This window comes from Amphiprion ocellaris, chromosome 6 (assembly GCF_022539595.1).
Source record: "Amphiprion ocellaris isolate individual 3 ecotype Okinawa chromosome 6, ASM2253959v1, whole genome shotgun sequence".
NCBI classification, from domain to species: Eukaryota; Metazoa; Chordata; class Actinopteri; family Pomacentridae; genus Amphiprion; species Amphiprion ocellaris.
Genome location: NC_072771.1, coordinates 11,518,900 through 11,546,875, shown reverse-complemented (window position 1 = coordinate 11,546,875; position 27,976 = coordinate 11,518,900). Strand labels below are relative to the sequence as shown.

General features: G+C 40.6%; 1 protein-coding gene across 2 annotated transcripts; it reads right to left on the bottom strand.

The window, feature by feature from the left end:
- Positions 1-92: 92 nt before the first annotated feature.
- Positions 93-27,738, bottom strand: adam28 (ADAM metallopeptidase domain 28). 2 transcript variants are annotated; one of them, XM_035956299.2, is made up of 23 exons: positions 27,563-27,736; positions 27,152-27,229; positions 24,096-24,184; positions 23,930-24,006; positions 23,051-23,129; positions 22,780-22,856; positions 21,560-21,743; positions 21,312-21,374; positions 21,003-21,074; positions 20,593-20,762; positions 19,472-19,553; positions 18,289-18,422; positions 10,306-10,483; positions 9,592-9,681; positions 8,561-8,756; positions 8,352-8,457; positions 6,537-6,693; positions 6,286-6,366; positions 5,348-5,441; positions 5,134-5,239; positions 4,963-5,047; positions 4,783-4,878; positions 93-682 (listed from the first exon to the last, which is right to left on the bottom strand). In XM_035956299.2, the coding sequence occupies exons 1-23, from the start codon at positions 27,636-27,638 to the stop codon at positions 650-652; spliced, it is 2,403 nt and encodes an 800-aa protein (XP_035812192.2). In that variant the 5' UTR covers positions 27,639-27,736; the 3' UTR covers positions 93-649. The 2 variants fall into 2 exon arrangements, with proteins under 2 accessions (XP_035812192.2, XP_035812194.2); XM_035956301.2 differs by lacking the exons at positions 22,780-22,856; positions 23,051-23,129 and having other exon boundaries at positions 27,563-27,738.
- Positions 27,739-27,976: the final 238 nt, after the last annotated feature.

The window sequence follows — 27,976 nt, the reverse complement described above, 5'->3', positions numbered from 1 at the left end:
AAAATTTTTTTCTTGTTTGACAGCACTAATATATATATATATATATATATATATATATATATATATATATATATATATATATATATATATATATATATATATGTATTTTCAAGAAGGCTTGCCTTGAGACTTAACCAAAAAGCAGACATATAGCGTTTGACAGAACTTGTGAATGGCAGGGTAATTGCAGTCTTTGAGTTAGCATTTCTATTACATTGCACTTCAATGCCCTTCAGTACCAGAAATTTTTGTCCATCACACTCGTTAGAGCAGTTTGGGATATTTCTCAAGATTCTAAAAAAAATAACTGTAAAATATCAGGAAGATGCTAATATACTCGATAAGCTTGATACAGTCAGACCATTACTGTGACAAAATAAAAGATATCACTACCAACTCTAACTTTACAGTGTAAAAAGTGAATTATATAACTTAAAGTGAATCTCTGCATTGAAGTCCTCAGTGCATGGCATTCCAGTAATAATTAGAGTCCAGTCTCTCCCTCCTGCTGGATGTATGTCTCTCTTGGTGTTTCAGCACTGCAGTAAAGAACTGCTAAATGTTTGCTTCTCTGGTTTTCCAGCAGCAGAAGACAGAGGACAAAGGTATGCATCCAGTGATTCGCTTATATTTGGCACTGTGTTAGACATCAGACCTTTGGTGGAGGTACCGGCCTCAGAGCCTGGAGGAGAAAATTCATGGATTAATTCACAGACCTTAAAGCTGCATACATACAAATTAATGTGAACACTGGGTCACGTGACTGTGTGGCCCACTTGGAAAACAGAGAATTATTAACTGTGTATCAACTTTTAACTCATTGTCTTTGTTTTCAGTCATTTTACAGTTTTGATTCAGCATCCGCAATAACCAATTGACCATTAAAGAGAGAAGAGACTTAAATGGACTTAAATAGCCAAAAACATGATTTTACATAAACAATAATGTTGCTAAGTACATGACTGTTTGCTAACATTTTTGCGAAGGTGAAGATACATGACCGGTCAAAAGTTTTAGACCACCCCAATTTTTTCAGTTTTTAATAGTAAATTCTCCATGTTAATGTCTCATTTGTACTCTGAAATAAAAACATAGAACAAATAAACAAATTAAATAAAAAAAAATCTATTTAGAAACCAAAATGTCTTGACTCATCAAAGAACCACCTTTGGCAGATATACACAAGTGGACAAAATTGTTGGTACCCCTCAGTTAATGAAAGGAAAACCCACAATGGTCACAGAACTAATTTGAATCTGACAAAAGTAATAATAAATAAAAATTCTATGAAAATTAACTAATGAAAATCAGACATTGCTTTTGACCCATGGTTCAACAGAATTATTTAAAAAAATAAACTCATGAAACAGGCCTGGACAAAAATGATGGTACCTTTAACTTAATATTTTGTTGCACAACCTTTCAGGCAATCACTGCAATCAAACGATTTCTGTAACTGTCAGTGAGACTTCTGCACCTCTCAGCAGGTATTTTGGTCCACTCCTCAGCAGAATGCTCCAGTTGTCTCAGGTTTGAAGGTTCCTTCTCCAGACGGCATGTTTCAGCTCCTTCCACAGATGTTCAACAGGATTTATATCAGGGCTCATAGAAGGCCACTTCAGAATAGTTCAATGTTTTCCTCTTAGCCATTCTTGGGTGTTTTTAGCTGTGTGTTTTGGGTCATTATCCTGTTGCAAGACCCATGACCTGCGACTGAGACCAAGCTTTCTGACACTGGGCAGCACATTTCTCTCTAGAATACCTTGATAGTCATGAGATTTCATTGTACCCTGCACAGATTCAAGACACCCTGTGCCAGATGCAGCGAAGCAGCCCCAGAACATAACAGAGCCTCCTCCATGTTTCAGAGTCGGAACAGTGTTCTTTTCTTGATATGCTTCATTTTTGCATCTGTGAACATAGACCTGATGTGCCTTCCAGTTTTGTCTCATCTGTCCATAGGACATTCTCCCAGAAGCTTTGTGACTTGTCAACATGCAGTTTGGCAAATTCCAGTCTGGCTATTTTATGATTTGTTTTCAACAATGGTGTCTTCCTTGGTCGTCTCCCATGAAGTCCACTTTGGCTCAAATGACGACGGATTGTGCGAACTGACACTGATGTACCTTAACCTTGGAGTTCACTTTTGATGTCTTTAGAGATTGTTCTGGGCTCTTTTGTTACCATTCGTATTATCCGTCTCTTCCATTTGTCATCAATTTTCCTCCTGCGGCCACGTCCAGGGAGGTTGGCTACAGTCCCATGGATCTTAAATTTCTGAATAATATGTGGAACTGTAGTCACAGGAACATCAAGATGCTTGGAGATGGTCTTATAGCCTTTACCTTTAACAGGCTAGTCTGTAATTTTCATTCTAATCTCCTGAGACAACTCTCTCCTTTGCTTCCTCTGGACCATGTCACCAGTGACGACTATACCCTATAAATAGGCCGACTGATTACAAGTTTGTAGACACCTGTGATGCTAATTAGAGGACACACCTTGATTGAACATGTCCCTATGGTCACATTATTTTCAGTCTTTTCTAGGGGTACCATAATTTTTATCCAGGCCTGTTTCATGAGTTTATTTTTAAAAATAATCCTGTTAAACCACAGTTCAAAAGCAATGTCTGAGTTTCATTGGTTAATTTTCATAGAATTTTTATTTATTATTACTTTTGTCAGATTCAAATTATTTCTGTGACCGTTGTGGGTTTTCCTTTCATTAACTGAGGGGTACCAACAATTTTGTCCACGTGTGTAACCGCTGAACACACTCATGGCATTCTTTCCACAATGTAAATCAAATATTCTTTAGAAAGTTTTTCCCAACTCTGTAGCAGAAGTTCCCATAAATGTGTGATTCTTGTAGGTTGCTTTGCAACCTACAAGCACTCTTCTGTTCAGTTCATCCAAACCAGCTCCATGGGGTTTAAGTCTGGAGACTGTGCTGCCACTCCATGTTTTCAAGCTTATTATCTGGTTCTTTGTTCCTAAGGTAGTTCTGGCATAGCTTGGACTTATGTTATGGGTCATTGTTTTGCTGTAGGATGAACCCCTGACCAACTATAAACATACCACATGGTGCTGCAGAATGCTGTGGTAGCTGTTTTGGTTCAGGGTTCCTCTCACTCTGTACAGGTCACCGACCCTGGATCCAGTAAAACAGCCCCGGACCATCACGCTTCTTCCTCCATGTTTGACAATTGATGTCACACACTGAGGAACCATCCTTTCTCCTACTCAATGGCTACAAAAATCCTGCTTGATGAACCAAAGATTTCAAATTTTGATTTATCAGTCCATAATACCTTCTTCCAATCTTCAGGAGTCCATTGGTGGTGTTTCATTGTCCAGGCAAACCTCTTTTTCATATTCTGACATATTAACAATAGCTTTCTTGCTGCAACTCCACCTGTCAAACCTGCAACTCCAAGTCTTCTCTTCACAGTTGGAACTGAGACTTCTTACAACGACCACTTACACGACTTCTTACACGACTTCTGTGCTTGAAGCTGTTGTCCTGTGAGCCGCCTATCATCAAGGTGTTGACTTTCAGAAACTTTTCTTCTGATTCTGTTGTGGCTTTGGGTTCTCCAGACCTCTTCCTGTCAGAGTTTCCTCCAGTTTCTGACTGCCTTTTGATGGTGAAGAAAACTGGATGGACACCTTGACTTTCTCCACAGTTTCTCTGTAGGAAAGACCTCCATTTTTAAGTGTTATGATGATCTGTTTCTCTTCTATTGTTAATTGCCATTTCCTCTCCATTTTCATAGCAACATACTATTTTCTGCAGTGCAATACTGTTTTGATAATGCTCTGGAGGGTATGGTGCCACGGTGTGTTGCAACACTACTTTTATGCAGACAGAGGGGGTTGGAAGTAATCTAGAAAAGTTGGGACTCCTGTAGGATTTGGTAGCACCAACTTTCAAGGCTTGATCAACCTCCATTGCTGCAGAACAGCTTTAAGTTGTTCACCTATTTCTTGTTCCCTGAAAAAGGCCTTTTGGTGTAATTTTGAAATGTACATTATTTTTCAGTTTTGGGTAACCTTACATTTTAACCTCTGGCAGTTCACCGCTTACCTTTGTCCCATTTCAAGCTATCCATTGGACTTGAACTACTTTGAATTTCATTTTTTTTTTAATGGAAAAATTGGGGCGTTCTAAAAATTTTGACCAGCAGTCTATGTTGATGCCAGTGTTGTTAATGACTTCTTATGCTTGCTTCAGGTGACTAAAAAAGGAAAAAAATAGTTCATATATTTGATATCTTGGCGGATTTGCAGTAATGCAAATCATCTTCTTTAGAGAAAACCAATGAAAATGTATTTTTTTTTAATCTAATTTGTTCTAATTGGTCAGTTTCATGTGATTAACTGCAGGGGTCTTCTAATCATCCAATTAAATCAAAGGACCCACCAGAAAGGGAGAAATATAAAATGTATCATATATGCATGTATGCTGTGTAGCGGTACATATGTTAGTAAGCATCAGTCTGGTTTGCATGTTGCACCTTGCATGCAATACAAAATGTTTTCACTGTTTTCACTTCTAACCTCCCAGAAATGTAGTTTTAGTGGATTCACAGTGAGATGTGAATTTTGTGTGACCCACTCGGTGCCGGTTTGAATATCATGGTTCTTTCCCGATGAAACTCATCACAGAAATAAGACTGCAGGAGTGTAACTGAAACACACTGCAGCTGTGATGATCAGAGGCCTACGATTTGTGAGTATCACATTAGATCCCTGGACAAATTTGAGGGGATTCTGGTACCTGTCGTGCAGCTATGTAGTTCTGACTCGGAGGTTTGGGTCTGTTTCCTGCAGGGGGTGGTGGAGGTGGAGCTCCTTTGGGTTTTGGCCTTCTAGCCTAAAATTTCAGGTACTGTTAGACAATGTGTTGAATAGATATTTAACATATTCAAGGTCAGGACAGTGTATTTCAGCACATTACCTGTCTGACTGGCCTGGGCTGATTTGGCACTTTGTTCAGGTGGCGAGCACAGCTGCTCACGACAGGCTTCCTCTGTGTCTGTGTTCTGTCATAAAAAGAGACCTTTAATCTGCAGATACCAACCCTTGCAAAAGTCACACCTAAACCTAAAGTAGGGTGATGATTACTTACGTTGGCAAGAGGGGACTCTGTCGTTTCTTCCAGATTATCCCCACCGCAGCAGCAATGGCACCCAGAAGCACTAATATAACTGTTACTGTGACGGCAACAGTTGCTCCTGAAGAAAGGGAACAGAGGTCAGTTTTGTTGGGATGAGGCTGCGTCACATGACACTGTAATTTAGATTGAATGTTTGGGTTAATGAACACCTGTACATGGATCATACCCATAGAAAGAGAACTGAAAGACCCATCCTTTGAATCACAGTAAGGAGGCATCCAGCCAGGCTCACACTGACACTCACTTCTATGATTACAGACCTGGAGGACGCAAAGGAGATCACAACATTGTCAGATGCTACCAGTTCTTTATAGCAGGACATATTATTATTATTATTATTATTATTATTATTATTATTATTATTATTATTATTATTATTATTACAGTTTAGTTACCAAATAACACTAATAGCACTTTTCTCTTTCTTTACAAAAAGACTTAAATTGTGGAGCCCCATTCTTCTGCTATGGTGATGCATAACCAAACACATTACTCAAGTACTGTACTATAAATTTGAATTAATAGGTCACGACTTTTATTTCATAACATAGCTACTGGTTTATGTACTTGGATTTCAGAGTTTTACATGTAAAAAATCTCAAGCTTTTGAACTCTCTATTTGTTACTGCTGATAATTACGATCCTCATGGGTGTGCACCTGCAGAACCAAGTATAACTACACTCATTTGTATCTTTAATATGATTCAAGTTTTTTATTTAATCTTATTTCTTATTTTGCTTCCTGCTGCTCATGTTGTAGTTCATTTTAATTCATTCAGGGAACATCATCAGAGACCCTACTCAACCTGGACATAAACTGTTCTCCCTCTCCTCTCCTCCGGTAGGCACTACAAACTAAAACACTAAAACCACCAGACACAAGATTATATAGATTATACCGAATCATGTGTAAATTACTCTTATAAAGGTCTGTTGATCAGTTTGTGAGTAATGTTGCTAACAGACAGACAGACAGACAGACAGACAGACAGACAGACAGACAGAGACAGACAGACGCATATCGTCGCTCCACCACGTTCCTTGGTGGAATAATAATCATGAGTTGTAGTTCAGCCAACCAGTTTAAAATGAGGATGTACTCACAGCATGGCCTGGGCATTTAGCGGAGCAGTTAATGTTTCGGTAAGCCGTCTCAAGAGTCACACACTGATTCTGGCTGCACACCTTGAAAAAGGCAAATCGGTGACACAGACGTGACTTACTTTGACAGACACTGCAGATTTAGTGAAGCAACAAGTGATTTTTCAGCTGATTGTAGTGCAAAAATAGACATTTCCTGAGTGCATTAAAAAGCAAAAATAAATAAATAAATAATAATTTGCACAGACTGTTACCTTTCCATCTCCACATCTCGTCCCTGTGTCCACCTGGCCGTAGTCTTTAGTGTAGTCTTCAAAGAAAGCCGCCTTGCAGTCTCCCACTCTGACCATGCGGCCGTAGTTTGGGTTTTCATTGCCATTGTGGCAGAAGAGCTTTCCACAAAACACATCTCTGTGAAGGATACATAGGGTTTGTTTGTGTTTCCTTTAACCTCTGAGTCAACACTTCTTGTTCTTGAAACAAAAATCTGCAGGAGAGTGTTATACCAACAACAATACTAAGAAGGCTCCACTGCAGAGTAACATACAATTACATTGTAACCTTGGTTCTCTGAGTGAAGAGACTATCTCTCCACCCAGTTACATATTTCATATGTACGGGGAATGACCCCCCTCGTGTGTCTTAAAGAAGTATCCACATGTGCATTAAGCTGATGATACCATCATTCTCAGTTTGATCACTCATAATCCAGGCAGTCATAAAACTGCTGTGGATAAATTTGATGACTGGTGTAACACCAACAAACTGTAGATTAACACAGAAAAAAAGTTGAGATGCTGTTAGGCCCCAAATCAGTGGGTGACCATAGTCCAATGACCATACATGGTAACTACATTAAACAGGCCACCTCATTTATATACCTAGATGTGCACATAGATCACAACCTCAGCTAGCATGCACAGGTGGCAAGTGTTTGTGCCAGAATAAATCAGCACCTCCATTTTCTCAGACGACTCAGGCTTTTTGGTGTCTGTAGAGAAATTCAGTAGATTTTTTACTGTGCAACCATTGAGTACAGGATGGCCAGCTGGTTTGGGGCTCTGACAGTCAAATCAAAAACTCAGAATCATAACCTGGTAAAGATGGCGAGTGAGATCATGGCTACCACTGCTCCAGTCATGCCACAAGTACTTGTTTGTCCAGGCCACCATCAGGCAGGCAAACAATATTCTTTCAGACTCATCACATGCCCTGTTTCCAGAGTATGTTCTGTCGATTTCAGGTAGAAGGCACAGAGTCCCGCTATGCAGGCTCAACCGTTTTAAAAATTCCTTTATCCCTCTCTCAGTCATGCTCATTAGTGAGCAGTTAAGTGCAGCTACCAAAAGGAGGTATCCAAATGTTGTGTATATAAGGATGTATGTATTTACACTACCATTCAAAAGTTTGGGGACACCCAGACATTTTCATGTTTTCCATGAAAACTCACATTTTATTCATGCGCTAACATAATTACACAAGGGTTTTATAATCATCAATGAGCCTTTCAACACCATTAGCTAACACAATGTAGCATTAGAACACAGGAGTGATTGCTGGAAATGGGCCTCTGCACCTCGATGTAGATATTCCATTAAAAATCAGCTGTTTCCAGCTAGAACAGTCATTTATCACATTAACAATGTCAACACTGTATATTTGATTCATTTAATGTTATCTTCATTTTAAAAATAATGCTTTTCTTTCACAAATAAGGACATTTCTAAGTGACCCCAAACTTTTGAACAGTTGTGTATATATGGGGGTATGTGTGTATTTTAGGTTTTTTTTTCATTTATATATTTTTTTTACTTATTTATTGTATGTCATGCATTTTATGTGTTTTTAGTAGCAAGTGTTCTCTTTTATGTGTTGCAGTGCAGCTTGCTTTTGTCTTTGTTTAAGACAAATTTCTCCAACAGGAGACAATAAAGTGAACCTTGACCTTGACCTTGATATCCTGACGAGCAGAGGGGTCATTCCCCGTATATATGAAATTTGTACCTGGGTGAAGAGATAGTCTAGAGACAAAGGAGAACTATCATACTGTATGTTCTGGTAAGACTCACTGTTGCTGACAGGGTATGTACTGCTCCTTTGATGGACGTCTGCAGAAGCCGTAGTAGACTCCTCTCTTGTTCTGGTCATAGCAGGACGCGCGGGCCTCAACAGCACCTGATGGCAAGAAGAGATTACATGAGAAAACAGGCCTTCAAACATGTTTTCAGACAGCAGAATATCAGTTAGTCCAAAGTAAATGTAAGATAAGGACCCTCACCTGATCCATACATCTTGACACACTGGTCTGGCCTCTGTGGACACTGACCATTGTAACAGTAACCCAGACCTCCAGCACACGGGAGCCCGTTCACAGCAAACACGTCCTCAGGACAGGTGGCGCTGTTCCCATCACAGAACTCTGCCAGATCACAGTCATCCTGCTTTCTGCGACACTCTCTGGAGCGAGGCGAAATCTATGAGGAGATTACATAAAATGGCATAGATTACTTTTCTCCTGTATGGAAAGTATTTCATTGTGCAACAAGTTGGAGCAAGCGAGTGGGAGCAATAAAGGAATATCTTATCTTATTTAACCCAGTTTTAAGGCCAATTTTCACACATTTTAGTAATATAACATATTATACAGTGTCAAATGGATATTGGTTAAATCATTCTGAAATATTTAAGTTTTAAACAATTTAAGTTTACAAAATACAATTTATTTTTAAAGATCAAACCAATTGTTCTCGTTTCTTACAGAAAACAGTGTCCATGTCTCTTATCACATTTTCATATTTGTGTAAGAGTAATAATAATGATAATGAAAGAAAAAAATAAAAATAATAATTCTAAACTTAATCAATACTCTTTTAAAGTTGCTGTAAAGTTAAAGTTGCTTGACACTGTTTCACGTGAAAGTGGGGTATATACAATCTGGCAAATAAAATAAGACTGGGAAAAAAATCCAGCAACAAAAAAAAAATGAATTCCAAGTAAAACAAACCACATGTTGGCAATAATATTGGAGGAAGAAAGACAGACACAATCACAAACAGCCACTAGAGAGGGCCATAACTGACCAAGCAACCAGATCACAGCAAGTTTGGGCTTCTTGCTGTCCATGACTTTCAGAAGCTCCAGCTGCCTCTGCTTCTCGCTGGAAAAGTCTCCAGTGAGGGGCTCGAACTTCCTCTTCTTGCCTTGGTTCTTGGGCGCCTTCTCTTTGGGCAGGCGGTCCTAGAACCTGTCCATGAAGGCCGTGGAGGTTTTGGCAGGAAGCAGCAGGTACATTGTTTCGTACTGACTCACCTGACAGTTTTCACAACACTCGCCGTCCCCACACTGCGAACCCTCCTTCAACATGCAGGTGGTGGCGTTGCAGCATGGGTTGGTGCACTCCTAGAAAGACCACATACAGTACAGCATGCTGTTTTTAGCAGATGTTTTCTGTGTTAAGCTTATTTTTTGTTCTGTTCTCCTCAGTATACTTCTGTATTTTTGGGTTTACTTTTTGTATTATTTTCTTGTTCATTTGTTCAGATTTTTTTTATTATTATTTTCAACACAGGAACATGGTGTTGTTTGTGGACATGCTGAATACCAGCAGGAGCAACAACGGGTCTGAACCTGATTTTGATTGGAATGTTCTTCTCAGTGAAAATTAAAATAGCTTCACTGTTACTAACTTCATCAATAATCAGTTTTGACATGTATGTTGTTGAGTGTTGCAAGTTTCTTTAATATTTAGTTGTTCTCAATGAAAGAGAACTATAGCTATGAACACGACATAAGGCAAAAAAGTCTGATTGTGACCTGTTCTTCACTATTAATAGAAATGCATGCAAACTCTCCTGTGTAAATGCACTGATTCATGCTTTGATTGGATTACATGTTATTTATGTTACTCTTCTGAAAGTGAGTGAGCGATGATCTGTGATAACATTTTTTTTCTTTTTTAAAAGGAATCAGTGCAATAATTCTAGATCAAATGCGTCTCGAATGAGTGCTTAAAGGTGTATTTACCTCCACAGTGCCACAGTCACACTGCTCTCCTTGTTCCATAAAACCATTCCCACACACTGCAGGAGCCACTATACCCTTGTAGTCTGGTTTGTCCAGCAGGCAGCTGGGGTTGCGGTTTGTCAGGTATTTTTCATAGTGGTTGCTGCTGCAGCTACTGAAAGTCCGAGGAACGTTCCAGCTGAGGAGAAACAACACATTTAACTCCAAAGTAACATTTTTTGTACTACAATTGGATTTTTTTATGTCATAATGCCTAGTCTGCCTTCACTTCATTTATTCTTCACATCCCATCAAGATAATTGTTCACATGCAAATCCCTCCTACAGTCGACATGATCTTTTGATTGTAGGTTTACAGTGTAATCAGGTCGTTACAAATGAATTTCTGCACTTGCACACAATATTACCAGCGGACATAGCCAGGTCACCGGGCTCCATGTGGATTGTTATCGACCCCGGGCAAGCACTGAAGATGGAGAGGACACGGAAAGCAGAAGTGTAGATGCTGGTCTAGTCTATTCGCAAGGCTGAGGAAAGAACCACACAAACTGCTGCTACCGAGGATCTTTCTCACCAGTGGCAGAACAATTACCAACAAATTCATGCAGGATTGTTGCATAGTGCTTATAACTTGATTTGGCCTCAACCACTTGTTTTGACTGTTGCCATGGAGATAACTCAATACAATACAATACAATACAATACAATAACTTTATTTATCCCCGAAGGGAAATTCAGTTGTCTGGGGTCTCATCTGTTTATTTTAGAATTAAGTCTAATTGCTGATGGTAAGAAAGATTTTCTGAATCTTTCTGTCCTGCAGCGCAGGGATAGGAGCTGTTCACCACTGATGTTTCGTTGCTTATTGAGGCAGAAATGAAGTGGATGATCCATGTTTCTTAGAATGACCTCCATCTTGCTTAGTGCCCGTCTCTCCACCTCATCCTCCAATGAGTTCAATTTGATTCCAACCACAGAGCCAGCTTTTTTAACCTGTTTATTCAGACGCCTTTCATCCTTGTTTTTTGTACTGCCTCCCCAACAGGGTGCAGCATAAAACAGGACACTTGCTACCACAGACTGATAAAACATCTGCAGCATCTTACTACAGATGTCTAATGATCGAAGTCTTCTGAGGCAAAAGAGTCGGCTCTGGCCCTTTATGTAGATGCAGTCTATGTTTTTTAGACCAGTCCAACTTATTATCAAGGTGGACACCTAAATATTTATACGATGTCACCACCTCGATGTCCACACCAAGTGTTCACTGCCTGAAAAGGGGATTTGGATCTGCAGAAATCTATGATCATTTCCTTTGTCTTTGAGGCGTTGAGTAGCAGGCAGTTTTTGTGACTCCAGTCACTGAAGGCACTTATCCCTGTATTCATCTTAATGTCCATTTCTGATACATGCCACGATAGCAGTGTCAAGATAGGCAACACAACATTTTGCTGGGACAGAAACCCGAACTCCAGCAAAAGCAAAGGAGGACAACTGTGTATTTATGTTCACAGCAATTGGTGTACTAATGCCAAAATAACAGACAGCCATGTTCTTGTGATTTGGTGTACTTGACAGGAAAATGTAGGCTAATCTAGCCTCCATGTGGGTTTACTGTTGTTTTAGTCACAGCTGTTTACATTCCACCAGATGCTAATGCTGGCATAGCCCTAGATTACTTGCACAGACAAAACCTCTCTCCAGATCACTTATTCAGAGGCAGCTGATATCCTGACTGGGGATTTTAACCATGCAAATTGAAAGAGAGTTCTCCCCAAATCTAAGCAACATATCAGTTGTTCCACTACAGGGGGAAAAAGTCCTGCAGAAGAAAGACTGAGCACTTCTTCAAGAACAATGACCCCTAGTGGGTGTGGCAGGACATCCAGCACATCACCAAGACCAGCAACCTCATAACTCCCGATGGTGGCGCCTCACTGGCAGAGGAACTAAACTGCTTCTTGCACACTGAGGTAAACACAGCAGTGCTGACATCACACCTTCAGCAGTCTCAGAGAGACCCTTACAGTGCAGCAGCGTGAGATGAGGCTGAGTTCAGAGCAGTGAATCCGAGGGAAGCTGCTGTCCCTGATGGTGTGACCGGAAGGGCAGTAAAAGAATGTGCAGATCAGTTTTCTACATTCTTGACTAAAATCTTCAACCTGTCCCTACCCACGTCCATCATCTCACCCTGCCTGAAGTCGACCGTATTCCTCACACCGATCTATATGAAATATAGCTCTTAAAAGCTCTTAACAACCAATCTCCATCATATCTTAAAGACCTGCTAGTACCGGATTATCCTAGCAGAACTCTTCGCTCTCAGACTGCAGGTTTACTTTTTGTTCCTAGAATCTCTAATAATAATAATACCTTTAATTTATAATGCACTTTACATATAAAATCTCAAAGTGCTACAATGCATTTAAAAGAAACACTTTAGAAACGGTAAATATGTTAGAGCTTAAATAAGAATGTCTTCAGCCCTTTCTTAAATGACTCTAAGGACTGTGGGGCCCTCAGGGGTGGTGGTAGTGTGTTCCACAGTTCAGGAGCAGCTGTCTGGAACACTCTGTCGCCCATTGTTCTCAGGTTGGATCTTGGAGTGCACAGAAGGTTGGTATTAGTGGATCGAAGTTGTCTGGAGATGGTGCGAAGGGTTAGGAGTTCTGAAAGGTAGTCCGGGGCATGTCCATGTATACACTGGTAGGCAAGCAGACAGATTTTGTACTGGATGCGTTTTGCGATTGGAAGCCAGTGGAGGTTACGGAGGACAGGTGTGATGTGAGCGTGTTTGGGCGTCCTCGTCAGGATCCTAGCGGCGGTGTTTTGCACTTGTTGAAGCTTTAGGAGGCTTTTTGCTGGGATCCCGACGAGGAGGGCATTGCAGTAGTGCAGCCTGGAGGAGACAAAGGCATGAACCAGCTTCTCAGCATCGGAGGGGGAGAGAGTGGGACGAAGTTTTGAGATGTTTTTTAGATGAAAAAATGAGATTTTACAGAGATTTTGTGTGTGGTGTTCAAATGACAAATGTGGGTCAAAGATGACTCCCAAATTTCTTACAGAGGAAGAGAGAGGAATGGAGAAATCAGAGAGTGAGATAGCAGAGATGGGAGAGGATTTGAGCTGGTGAGGGGTCCCTATGAGAATGGCTTCAGCCTTAGAAGCATTCAGTTGAAGGAAGTTTTCTGCTAACCATGCCTTTGTCTCCTCCAGGCAGGCTATCAGGGCTGATGGTGCTGAAGTGGAAGTGGGGTCAGTGTGCAGGTAGAGCTGAGTATCATCGGCATAGCAGTGAAAGGACATTCCATGCTTGCCGATGATGTGGCCCAGGGGGAGCATGTAGATATTGAAGAGGGTGGGGCCAAGGACAGACCCCTGGGGGACCCCACAGGTGACAAAGTGGGGTCTTGACTGGGCATCCTCCAGGACCACATACTCAGTTCTACCTGCCAGGAATGATTTGAACCAGTCTAGCACAGTACTGGACAGACCAATATTGTATTGTAGTCGGTGGAGAAGGATGTTGTGATCAACTGTATCAAAGGCAGCTGTTAAGTCCAGGAGGATGAGAAGTGATGGAGAGCCCTGGTCAGAGGCCACCAAAAGGTCATTGGTGACCCTGACCAGGGCTGTCTCTGTACTGTGAGCTAAACGGAAACCAGACTGGAATTTCTCGTATAGTGAGTATGTGGATAAATGATCGTGGAGCTGGCCAGCTACAACCTTCTCCAGAACCTTCGAAAGGAATGGAAGGTTTGAGATAGGTCTGTAGCTGGCCAGGTCTTGAGGATTAAGGTTGTGTTTTTTAAGATGTGGTTTGATCAGCGCTGTTTTGAGAGTGGATGGAACATGACCAGAGCGGAGTGAAGAGTTTATAATTGTGGTAATGAGGGGGCTGAGAGCTGAAGTGTTGCATTTTATCAGAAAAGAAGGGAGTGGGTCTAGAGCACAGGTTGATGGTTTGATTTGACGAAGCATTGATTCAATCTCCTGCACCTCCACCTCCACAAAATCTGCAAAGCTGTGGTCAGGAGTAACAGATGCTAAGGGCATGCGGATAGTTCGGGAAAGAGGTCCACGAATGTTGTCCACTTTGAGTGAGAAGAAGTCACAGAAATTATTGCACTGATCCTGTGTTGCACAGATAATTGAGGATGTTCTGGGTTTTAGGAGATGATTTATGGTTGTAAAGAGTTGTTTTAAGTTTCCTGAATTTTTGTTGATTATATTGGAGTAGTAAACGGATTTGGCTTCAGATAACAAACTGGAGTAGTGCTTCTGATGGTCCCGATATGCAATTTTATGCACAGTAAGGCCAGATTTCACATAGCGTCTCTCAAGAATCCGTCCAGCTGTTTTTACTTTCCTCAGTTCCGGAGTAAACCATGGAGCTGAGTGAAGGTAAGTGACGGTTGTTGATCTTACTGGAGCATGACTGTCTAAAAGACTGTGCAAGTTAGTGTTATAATACTGCACAGCTTCTTCAGCAGTAGTGAAGTCTGTAGACAGTTCTTTGAGATCAGCAGACAGGGCAGCTTGATCAATTTTATCTAAATTCCTAAAGCAGATTTGCCTCTTGCTTTTATCAAGTAATGAGGATGCTGCCATTGACACCGCACAGTGATCTGACACACCCATGTCAAACACCTGGAGGCTCTTCACTGGAAGAGAGTCTGTTATCACCAGATCCAAAGTGTGGCCTCTGTCATGTGTAGGCACATCAACGTGCTGTTTCAGGTCAAAGCAGTCAAGCACTTGCAGAAATTCTTCCACAGTGTGATTGGATGAGGAGTCCACATGAATGTTAAAATCTCCCAGAATTAAAATATTTGTTGTTGTAGAACAGAATGACATTAATAGGTCATGTATTTCTGAGAGAAAAAGTGAATTTGGCTTAGGTGGCCGGTAAATAAGGATTACTGTTACCTGAGTGGGATGCTCGCATTTGAATGCTAGGCACTCAAAGGTAGATGTATTTGGTACTGGCACTGGGGTCAATCGGATGTCTGACCGATATATCACAGCCAGGCCTCCATATCCCTGACGGCCAGTGGTACGGGCTCTCTCCAGGTAGGCATAACCAGTAGGGCAGGCCTCATTTAACTCTGAGTATTGTTCGGGTTTGTGCCAGGTCTCAGTAAGACACATGAGGTCAATCCTATTTTCCAGAATGTGACTATGAAGCAAGCAGGCTTTATTTCCCAGTGACTGGGCATTCCACAGTTCCAGCTTAGTATGAGAAGGGGATGGCAATTTTGACAGTGGGTGAAGAACACTAAAATCCACTCCAGATTTTCCACCTGTCTTCATCCTGTTCAGGGGAGAAGGGCAGAGGATGGTAGAATCCGTCCCATGATCCACTCCAGGAATTTCAGCAAACTTCCTCCTCACCACGGCTTCAATTGGTCCATAGCTGTCGGTGTTCCGATGACGTCTTGACTGTGCGCCACTTCGAGCAGGGAGCCGGGACCAGAATGATGGTATGAACTCACCACCGTTTCTGGAATAAATGTATCCACGACGGGACCCCCTATGTACATAGCGGGGTCGGCGAAGGATTCCCAGTTGCTTGATGACAGCAGAGTCCACCGAGGCAGAAGCACGGGTGTTAATGGCGAGGAGACGTGCTGGCGAGTACCTGAGCATGTTGCCGCCGAGAGGAGATGGCTAATGTCGGCGTTAGCTGGTGTCCCCCAAGTGATCGTGTTATCCAGAGGCTTGGACACGGCAAATTTTCTTTGGTATCTCCAACAGTGGGACAGAGGATCCAGTAGCAGAGCTCTGGGGCTGTTAGCAACAGGGGTTCTCAGTCCTTAGTCGAGGTTTGAGAACAGTAGCAAAGGTAAGAGAAACTTGGTCCCTAGTCGCTTAGGCCATTACTTGAAAGTCATTGCATACTTTAAAACTTAAAAACAATTTTAAAACAATTTAAAACGATTAAAAGCTGCGCATTTTACGCAGGTTTTTAGCAGTTTTTGGTGGGGGAGAAGCGGCGACAGTCACGCCAGCGTCCTCTCCCTCCGTCTGATTGTCTGATTAGTATCTCTACTTTTAGTATTCTCTAAAAGTAGAATGGGAGGCAGAGCCTTCAGTTATCAGGTGCCTCTCCTGTGGAACCAGCTCCCAGTTTGGGTTCGGGAGGCGGACACCCTCTTTATTTTTAAGACCAGGCTTAAAACCTTCCTTTTTGACAAAGCTTATAGTTAAGGCTGACTGGGGGACCCTGACGGGGTGAGCTGGTGTTTTCATTTGCACAACTGACTTCCCCTCTTGACGTCCCTTTAGTCTGCCCCTAGTTATGCTGCTATAGGCCTAGGCTGCTGGGGGACCTCTCTTGATGCACTGAGCCCTTCTCTAACTACCTATGTATTTACTATATATACCATTATTGCATTACACTCACTCTCTTTCTCCCTGTGTCCTTTCTCCGAGTGTCCCTGGTCCCAGAGCTGGATGCTTCAGATGTGTGGTTGTTCTCCCACCTCAAGCTGCCCATTTCCACCGATCTACTCTGCATTGCCCTTACTATACTTGATTTGCTCATCTAAATATTTTTGAATTTACCCCCAGCTATATATATATATATAGTATATATAATGCCAGAGCCGTACACCATAGCAGTAAACTATAATTAGTTTCCATGTTAGTTGTACTTTGCATTTATCATCTGTCTTATCATGCACGTATTAAACTGTGTGTTTTATGGTCCTTGTGTCCCCCCCTACCTCTCTATCTCTATCCCTCTACCTCGATCCGTCTACCTCCACTTGTAACCCTCTACCTCTATCCCTCTACCCCTCTACCTCCATCCCTCTATCTCTACCTCTCTACCTCTTCTGTCCTTCTCAACCCGCCCGGCCAGCAGGCAGATGGGTCTCCCCACATTAGAGCCAGGTTCTGCTCGAGGTTTTTTTCCCTGTTAAAAGGGTGTTTTCCTTGCCATTGTTGCCTTTTGGCTTGCTCTGGGGGTCAGGCATATGGGTTCTGTAAAGCGTCAATTTGACTGTAATTGGCGCTATATAAATAAAATTGAATTGAATTGAATTGAAATGCTTTGGAGAGGCTTGTCCTACAGGACATCAGTGCCAGCCTGCCACCCACCTTTCACCCACAACTGTTTGCCTAAAGAGCCAACAGGTCCGCAGAGGATGCCATTGCCACTCCTGCGCACACTGCACTGACCCACCTTGAACACCAGGGAGCTATGTGAGGATGCTTTTAACACTGTCATCCCCAGCAGTGACCTAGGACTTTCAGACCACCTGTAACTGGATCAAGGCTTTTCTAACCAACTGTCCCCAAACAATCAGAATAGGTAACCACCTCTCCTCCATCACACTCAGCACTGGCTTCCCACATGACTGTGCGCTGAGCTCCATCCTTTATTCATGCGACTGTGCCCCCATCCACAACTCTAACAAGTTTGTCCATAACATGTCTGTGGTTGGACTTAGCTCAGGAGGAGATGAGTCCAAAGACTGACGATGTGGTGTTCAGAGATCAATCTAGTCCTGAACTCCACAAAAACAAAAGAATCTATCGTTGACTTTAGAAGAAACTGAGCAGACCTTGACCCATTAATCATCAACGGGTACTGCGTGCCATCATAAAAGTCAAAGTCTGTGGGATTAGAATATTTCCAAAAGCGGGAACTGCAGGGTAAATACTACTCCACAGTGGGTAAGACAATGTGGAGGCAAAACTGGCAACTAGAAAAGTTTTGAGCAAATGTGTCTTGTGAAAAATTTCCCTTCAAGTGAGTGGGTGCCACCGTGAAACCTAAGAAACTAAATCAATTTCAGCAGTCTCTTATTTTTACCAATACAACAAAGGAGGGGATTTTCTGCCTGAAAAATGAGGTCATGTCTGTTACTGTAAATGCTGCATTTGTTAAACAAAGTAATAATTTCCTGACAGAATCTGGTGACCTACTTCCATAGACACATCTTTTTTATTGAGGCTTTATAATGATTTTTCTTACCTGAGGGCTGCAGCCATGATGCAGCTATCCCCAGAACAAGCACAAGTACTGGAGTCGTCATGGTCCATGCCGAGGTTATGGCCCATCTCATGGGCCAGGGTTGCTCCCACTGCAATTGCACGGTCATTGTGATCCTAAGTGGAAACATCGCACCAGTTACTTTACTGGAAATCTATAAATGATAATCAGAATTTCACAACTATTTAAAGCAAACACACACCAGGGTATCATCAATGATAAGATCAAGTGTTTCCTCAATCGGCTTAGCTTCATGTGGAGGCTTTTTGAATTTCTTGACAGAATTCCTCTATTTTCATGGCAAAGTAAGGACATGTGCTGCACTACAAATGAAGAGAAATCACTATGTTTCTCTTGAAAATAAAACATAACAAAGAGTCAGAAGGCCACTTGTTGGAGATAGTGAGGAACTTCAAATAATGAAACCTTTTAGAGAATGGATTGATAATATGTGACTATAGATACAGTACTGCTTTAGCACTGGCACTTTTCAAGATCTTGGTGTGCCTGCAGCTTGGTGAGGCTACACTAACAATGACAAAATTGACAATAAAATATTTGATATTTATTGCTAAGGCGCAGGCATTTGGGCAAAACCAAAGAATCAGGCAAATCCAAATTTTGTTATTATGATGGTGCTAGCAGAAAATGTAGAGGATCTCCAAAGCAATTAGATAACTCCAAAGCCCTCAATTCACCCTGAGGTCGTATGAAGGCCTGTACTAAAAATTAGGTCACGCCATCCAACAGGATACATCATCTAGCAAAGATGAATGACTGTGCAAAACTTTGTTCCAATCCAGTGAGTGGTATCTGAAAATATTGCAAGACTACAGCAAGATAAGGACACAATCAGCATCATTCCAGTTCATCCTCTGTGGGCTGTGCGTATCTGTACTCTGGTGGGCGATTTGGCCAAAAGATCATATATGTGTGTTGGGAGTAGAATCATGGTCCAGGATATGAATCACAATGTTCCTCACAAATTTAATTAAACTCATCTGATCAAATGATGAGTTGTAGATACAGTTTCCTGGATAAAGTCTGTTATTTCAACAAGGGCAAAGCCTCAACTCACAAATCTTTACACCCACTTACAAAACATTACACCCAGCCAAGAATATGATGAACTATGATGAAATACAGCAGCCCTGGAAAACCTCACCTGTACGACCCCGACAGAGTGACCCGAACAGAGAGTCCCAATGTAAGCCAGACCCACAGTGGCTCCCTCAAAGTCAATAGCACTGCAAAAGAAGATGAGAAACACTTTAACTATAAACCACAAAATGCTATTCATGATGTTCATCCCTTCATCCATCGATCTGAACAAAACTAAAACTTTACAGGACCAAGACCAGATGGGAGGTATTAGCAGCTCTGTGGGTTCCATTAAGTTGCTTACTTGGAACATAAGCAATTTGTCAGTTCCACAAAGGCATAATTTTTCTTTTTAAGTTACTTTTTGCCATATTTGACAGGTTAAGTTGCGAGTCCGGCAGGAAAGCAGGGAGAAGAATGGGGAGAAGTCCTGCGCCAAAGGGCCGTGAGTTGAAATCGAACTCAGACCACTGAGTCAGGGACTATAGCCCCTGTTTATGGGTCATCCACTCAAACAGTTGAGCCATCTGGGCGTCACAAAGGCATGATTTGAAATGGCAAGGTCGACCAAGTTGACATCAAATAAACTTACACTACAGAGGTATGGAACCACTTGACAGAAATAATCAGGAATGCAAATTGTAAAATTTACTGTGTCAGCTCTGGTAGTCCGAACGTAACTTTCGACTTGGTTCACACACCTCTTCCTCGAGCTTAGAGTGATACAGGATTCTGTATAAAGGCTGTCAGTGCCACATGGAAACTGTCTTTTTAACATCATCACTAAATCTTACTTGTGCTATCGCAAATTTTGAGACATGAACATACAAGAAGAATTTGTGACATCTCAGCCATCTTGGTCCACAAGCATTATGTTGAAACCTAAAACATCAAGTACACTGAGATCTGATGTGTCAAGGTGGTTAAACTTGTGAAAACATGACAGCTTTAGACATAGAATGCTAGATTTTATTGTCTTTGCTGACAGCTGACTGTTAAAAGCTGAGTATTTATATCAAGAACCTCCAACATGAAGTGAAGTGAGAAACAGTATACAAGCAATGAACTTCCTCCATGCAGCATCCTCCATTTTGCACACTACACACAAGGAATATTTGAATTCTTTATCTCAAATTGAATTATATAATTACAAACTGATTAAGTTCTTATAGAGCTCATTCAGACCTGATGAGATGTGCGTTGTCGTGTTTTTTCCTCTTCACAAGCTCAGTGTTCCTCCATGTTCTGAAAGCATCCAGGTTGGCCCCAGCAGGGGGTGTCACCGTTATCAAGTCACCATTGGACCACACCTCCAGTCCCACCAGAGCAATGAAGGTTCTCAGGGGTTTGTATGCCTGCAGATGATCAAGAAAAACAAACCATGAGAACACCATTGTAACATTTACATCAGTATCAGGCAATGTAGAGACTTTTGGGATTGTTGCTGGATACAGATGGGAAGACATTGGGCTGGATGAATATAGATAGATGTGAGTCTATAGACTGTATCTATGTTAAATTCCTTACTAGCTGTGGCTTTGTGCGGTTTGTGTTGTGGAATTTGCCACAAAAAAAAAATAAAAACATTGACTCACCATGTTGACAAAGTTGACAACTTCAAATATCCTCTTTCTCAGCACGGTCTGATCTCTCTTCATCTTCACATACTGAAACACCATGCTATCATGTTAGAGTAAAGTCACATTCTGTGTCTGAGTAATGGATTCATTCGAAATTACCCACAAGACTGATGACAATACAGACTTTGCCCAAGAAAATCCACTTCTGCTGGCTAGCTGACATTGTACAGTTTTAAAAAGATAAGCCTGGACATGTCATTTACCCAAAAAAGGGTGCAAAAATATCTAGAAAAGTTCCTGTTATTAAAATGATCTACATCTTACCTCACGGTTATCAGCAACAAGGAAGAGCTTGATGTATTTCTGTTGCTGGACAATAGAAATACCCTGAAGGATAAAAGAATAGAGCAAAAGAGGGCATTCTTTTGTTAATGTTTTCATTTGGAGTTATTTATTGAGCGTAACATTACTAGACTGATGTGTTGGCATTTAGTTTCTCTGTTACATGCCAAACTTAACCTCAGATTGCCTGATAACCGAGAAGATGCAGAGTATCGAGATAGTAATGTTACCGCTGATCTGGAGCGGCTGCGGCCTGTTGGTGGTTCGTAGTCATCACTCCAGGTGGTGTTGGTGACACCACACACTGCAGGTGTGAAGTTCTTCTCATTAAATGTCGTCACTGCATGATCTCCTTCATCGTCACCAGACAGAGGCTCTATCAGGTACCTCTGGGCAGATGTTCTAAAGTAACCCCTAAACCAACATCATGCATGTTAGTCTTTTACAGAGGGTTCTTGTAGCAATAGGCTAGCATAGCAAGTATGTTCTGGATTTTGTGTGATTGTAATATTTTGTTCTTGTTGAAGTCATTATGATTTCCACACACAGCAAGCAACTTTTTTTGAGCAAAACAGTAAATTCTGCTACATGCCTGGCACAAGAAATTTGGAATTATCCAATGAGGGGAGAGCATTTAGCACCTGAAGAGACAGATATTTCCCTCAGGGGGTGGTGGAAAGCCAAACAGAGATAAAGAAGAGTTTGGATTTGTCAGGTGGACTCGTTTGTTCCCTTGTATCGTCTACAGTACTCAACAGAATAGAGTAAAATATGAAATGTCACTTAAATGTGATTCAAAACTATTTTGCCTTACTGTAATTGCATTACTCAATCTGAACAGTATTTGCTATTTCTTAATTTGAAAAGCTAACAGTTTAAGATTCCTATAAAACAAAGGGCTCACAGCAGGAACTTAATGCCACAAAACACAGCACACCTTTCATTCCTGAGTTCAATCATTTAACATTTATATGATATTTCCCTCATGTATACTGTGGATGTGAAAATAGGCTATTGTTTGGCAGTGAAGTTGTATCAATTGGAGAAGTGATGATTGTAGCAGGTAATATATATATATATATATATATATATATATATATATATATATATATATATATATATATATATATATATATATATATATATATATATATATATATATATATATACATATCTTTTTGTTTTTTTTGCTGCCCTCAGCTGGTCAAAAATCTGTTCATGCAGTTTTAAGTTCATATCAAGAACTATAAGATCTACATTACGAACCTAATCCTTAAAACAAACAGAGAAACAGGTTCTCTGGCTTCAGTCTTTGTGGTTCAACGTGACCTGTGAAGTCAGCATGAGGTTATGTTTGCAATGCTGATAATATGGGAGTGTCATGCATTTGGATAATTCAATGACAGTTTAGAGAAAGTAAGATTAAAGACAGGATAACCTAACTGCTCACCTGAGTCCATCACAAGTGCTGATGCTAACAGATGATTCACTGTCATTCACAATCCTCCCATGATAGTAGCAGTAATCCTGGTAAGGACATGAAGTTGATGACTGGACTAAACTTTCTTTTAATCAGTTTATCTTTCTGATATTTACTCCTGAATTACAGTCAAAGAAATGTTTTAAAACCATGTGGTTTAGAAAACATGGTTGCATGTCATTGGAGGTAAATCACATCACATACATGTGGAACTGAAACTTGCTTACAAATGCAAACTCACAATATCTGTTGGTGTTGTGGTGACTCGAGTCCCATCTTCTTGGTAATAAGTCTCAGTGTAGTCTTTGGTGAGTAATTCACTGATGATGGAAAGATATAAAATAACTGAACATACCATGTGCTTACCTCTCTTATTTTATAAACATGGGATAACAAAAATTCAACATTTAATTTCACACACGTGTGTGACAGATTCTGAGGTGGTAAAAATGTCTTAACCACAAATTTGGTGAAAAAATGAAGTAAAACCAGGAAGCTGCAGTGAAGCACTGCTTCAGCTATTACCTAGACTTCTTAATGTTAGGACCTGCTTTGTTTCAGGCTTTGAATCAGCAACACATTACTCAGAGTCTCTTCTGAATTGCTGTATCAGTTGTTCATGGTCAAGCAATCAGTATTTTAGAAAGACATCGTTACATTACCTTGTCAGATGGTTATATCACCATCAAGTACACGACCATTCAAAAGTTTGGGTCACTTAAAAATGTCCTTATTTTGAAAGGAAGCAGCTTTTTTCAATGAAGTTAACATTAAACGAATCAGAAATACAGTGTAGACATTGTTTACGTGGTACATGACTATTCTAGTTGGAAACAGCTGATTTTTAATGGAATATCTACATGGGGTACAGAGGAACATTTCTAGCAATCATCACTCCTGTGTTCTAATGCTACATTGTGTTAGCTTGAAAGGTGTTGTTAGTGTTGAAAGGCTAACTGATGATTATAAAACCCTTGTGCAATACTGTTAGCACATGAATAAAATGTGAGTTTCCATGTACTACATGAAATTGTCTGGGTGACCCCATACTTTTAGTGTATGTGTATCTTTTTGTCCTTATTGTCCACATAAGCACGCTTTTAGGGAAGTGAAAACTTACTTATTTTTTTCTAGTTGCATTTCAATGCCTTTTCCTCCCACGGTCATTGCATAATTAATAGTCTGAGGTCTGAGGTGCTGTGGAAAAAAATGCAAAGTTGTGCCGTCAGTAAATAATTCTCCTTCTACATTTCCTGTAGTCATCATAACAAGCAAAACCAAACTACCTCAGCTTGTCTTTTTCTCACTGTGTGAAGTCTGACAGGTCGGACCACCTCATAGTCTTTCCCTTCTTCAAACTCAGGACCATGGCTCTCTGTAGAGATACAACACACATTATTGTTGCATGAAAGAAAGATTGTAATGTTTTGAGTGTATTTAACAAATAGTAAGGTTCATACTTATTTAAAGCGATATTTTCAGTTAAACCCATTCAAACTCTTCATTTGCAGTTTTTGTGTTAAACTAAGCTAAATACATTCAGCCACTTTTCAGGCTTCCAAACTCATCAAAAAAGTTAAATACTTTGGTTGGCATCACCCTCCAGTCTTGGTTTGAACTGGAAAGCTGCAGCCCAGTTATAATTAACAGAGGAATCACATGATTAACTCTTTGAACTCCAAGCATTTTCTGGGTGCTGTTGCAGAACTTCATTCTAGAGACAGTATATTTGTAACATCGGTTACATCCCTAATTATTAACCCCACTTAATGTGTACCTTGTACAAAACGACAGACTTGATACTTTAAAAGAAAGAAAAGAAAAAAAAAAACCCTGAAGAATAAGTTACGGATATCTTGGATCACAGCAGGCTAAACAAAAGATAAGGGCAGATTAATGCAGAATTGTTGCTGCACTACTTGCATTCCCTCTGGTATCTGTGGCTTTGGCTTCAACACTTGGGCAACCAACCGGCAGTGTAATTATGGGATTTTCTATTGTCTGTGTTTAGCAACTCATGCCACATTATTATGAAGCGTATAAAGTATCAACACAATGTCTGAAGCTCAGTATCAGTGAAGGGATCTTTTGATACCCTTATCAAATGGAAAGTTGTGTATCTTCATGCAGGACTGGTCAAACCATAGACACATTTCCGGTGGGAACGAGGTGGAAATGTCCCCTTACATCTGAAGATTCAGTTTGATCACTAATGTTTGTATTTTCTTCGTCAGCATAGGCCAGATGAAAGAAAATCTTCATTGATAAAAAAAAAAACAAAACAAAAAAAAACACCAAAAAAAGATTGCTATCAACAGTTGCCTGTACGGCATCACCCTGCAGCACAATGTGGTGTACTGAACTGCTTTCTGATTTTCTTTGGGCCTCAGGCTACTGACAGGCTGTCCATGCTGTCAGTGAAGGTTGCTGGAGGTTTAAGCAGCCAGAAAGGAATGACTGCAGACACTATTTAGGCTGAAAACATACACTGCTGTTCAAAGGTTTGGTGTCACCCAGACAATGTCATGTTTTCCATGAAAACTCATACTTTTATTCATATGCTAACACAATTGTACAAGGGTTTTCTAATCACCAGTTGGCCTTTCAACACCATTAGCTAACACAATGTGGCAAGGATAAGGCATGATCCAAATGTAACATCATGTCGGTCAGTGACACTACATGAGCATTAGCAATACAGCAGTAGAGGTTGACATTGATTTTATTTTAAAATTTAATTTCACTGTGAATAATATGAAAAATGGAATAGAAAACTGAACTGTCTTTATAGTATGTTTAAAATGTGTTTGCTACATTATCCCCTTTGAACCCCAAGTTAGAAAGGCATGTTTTGTTTTGTTTTTTAAATTACCAAAATTACACCAGTTAATAGAGCCAGAGACTAAAAACAGATAAAAGGATTTGAATTTTTTCAAAGGTCCATGAATGTATGATGTACGGGTTTGTCAGGAAAAATAACCAAAATTAAGCTTAAAATTGTGGCATTTCATCAAAATCACTTTGTTCTACATTTGTTATTCAAATATTTGACAAGAGAGAGAGAGAGAGAGAGAGAAGTATAAACATACATCATCAGTAAAATATATGTTGTATGATTCTTAAAGGCATACAGAGGTCCAAGCTGTCAGTAAGTTGTTGGAAGATGCATTCAGCACGATGAAATGTCTTTCTAGTGAATGTGCAAAATAGTGTAAAAACGCAGGGTTTGTAGCGGTTGTAAAAATATGAACATTAAATACCTATGCTCCATAGAGTCAAATTTTCTTTTTTTGATGACTGTGGGGCCTTTCCATTTTTTTTTGCCATTTGGCCAGAGCTGTGTTTTTCCATAGAGGTGCAGGACTTTATATTGCAGTGTTAGCCGAGTCCATGGTGAGTAAAAATGTGACGGGAGCAAAAAAATACCAAGCAACTTTTTGGAGTTCAGAGGGTTAACAGTGTTACTTCACAGAATGAGTCAGAAGAAACTTGTACATGAGAACTTTTCAATCTTCACAGTTTCACAATTGCAGGGGACTCAAACTGGCCCTTGCTTGCCGTATTAATAAAACAGAAGTCCTGCTTCATCTTTTGTCTTCTATGTATATTTCATCAGTTCCTGTTTTGACAATCTTTTCAACAGAATTTTTCTCTGACAAACCTCAAACAATGTCACAAGTTGCTGAAGCATCGACGAACCAAATTTGTTCAAACACATCCTCTGCCTCATCTTTATTAAACATTGTCCCACCAAAGTAAAAACACTTTTTGACTGTACTACCCCATCAGACAAACTGACTGAGAGGAAATGAGTAAGACTCCCTGAATCACAGCTACCTGGTACGCAGTAGCACCTGAAGAGTGGGAGGTGACTTTGTTGTGATCCAAAGTTCAGCTCTGACATTGTGTCACAGTGTCAACAATGCACCAAAAGTATTTCCCTCTATTTGTTTGTGGTATGAAGGATTACTGGAAGGTAACAAGTTGAGGATGTTACACCAGGCAGAATAACAGGACACTTGAGAATTTTCTTTCTAATCATATGTTGTACAAGCCATTGCACTGGGCACAGTTGTAAAGTCATCGAACTGGACGCAGATATCATTCATGAGCAGAAAACATCTTTATAGTATTCAAGTATTGTAAAAACATCTACATTCATTTTACTTCTGATAAAATGCAATATGACCTGTTTAGTCTGGTACTTTAAAGCACTACGTGATGCTCAGGAACAGCAGCCTGCAATTTAAAGTGCTTTGAATAAATAGAACAGGATTAAGCCAGGCTTTAGTTATTAATTAGCCACTGAGCTGAGTGCAGGTAACAGTATCCAGTGACTTACCTGAGGGCTTGAGCGAGGCATTTAGGATGAGGACCCACAATAGGAGTGTTCGTGTCATTGTCCAAGTGTAGACAGTCACTGTAACAGAGCAGATAGTGCTCTTCTCAGTCTTTATGCTGTCTACCTGCATGCTGTGCTGCTGTTCTTGTGAAGCCACACCTTCACCGGCCCTCCTGGACCTGTCACAGCCACTTCCTCATTGACAACAAACTTACACCAGGCTCCCAAACCAGCCCCAACACGCCCCTTCTTCTTTTAAGGAATGCAGGAAGAATACCACCGAGTATTGCAGGAAGTACTGAACTTCCATTCTTCTACAATAAGTTTCATGACATACTTTCAGGTCTTTTCAGAAGTAATTTAAACAGGCAGACCAAAGAAATTTTCTTAGAATAGTTTAAAATCTCCTACCTTTTGCTGCCAGATGAAATTTTAGCTGCTTCTTCTTTGCCTTTTTTAAAAGCCATAAATCAGCAGTTTGACTCATTTAGCGTTGTGACTGACTCACTATTAGTACTTGAGCCATATGGTAACTTCCGCACTTGTCAGGCTGCCATCACCTATCATAGTTTCACAATGTTTGCCAAATATAGACACTAAAAGTGAGCTCCATCTGCAGCAGCTGGGATGCTTTTTTCCTCTGCCTCTCTGACACTCACCCACTGGATACATGCTTGGAGTCACTGCAAGCACAAAGCATCTGAAAACAATAAGGCCAATGTGCACGCTGGTCAACAGACTGGGACAATTCAGGACACGGGGTTAGTTTGTGTTTCTCAGTAGGTGGAGCATTTAAGTTAAAGCAACACTGAGCAATACAATAAA

What these genes read in the sequence shown, in the direction of transcription:
- adam28 (XM_035956299.2), bottom strand. Translation starts at nt 27,638, where the DNA reads ATGAGTCAAACTGCTGATTTATGGCTTTTAAAAAAGGCAAAGAAGAAG. An exon ending in AGCACTTGTGATGGACTCAG is followed by an intron (nt 21,744 to 22,779) that starts GTGAGCAGTTAG and finishes ATGTTGGTTTAG; the next exon opens with GGGTTACTTTAGAACATCTG. An exon ending in TGTCAAGATGTATGGATCAG is followed by an intron (nt 8,458 to 8,560) that starts GTGAGGGTCCTT and finishes TCTTGCCATCAG; the next exon opens with GTGCTGTTGAGGCCCGCGCG.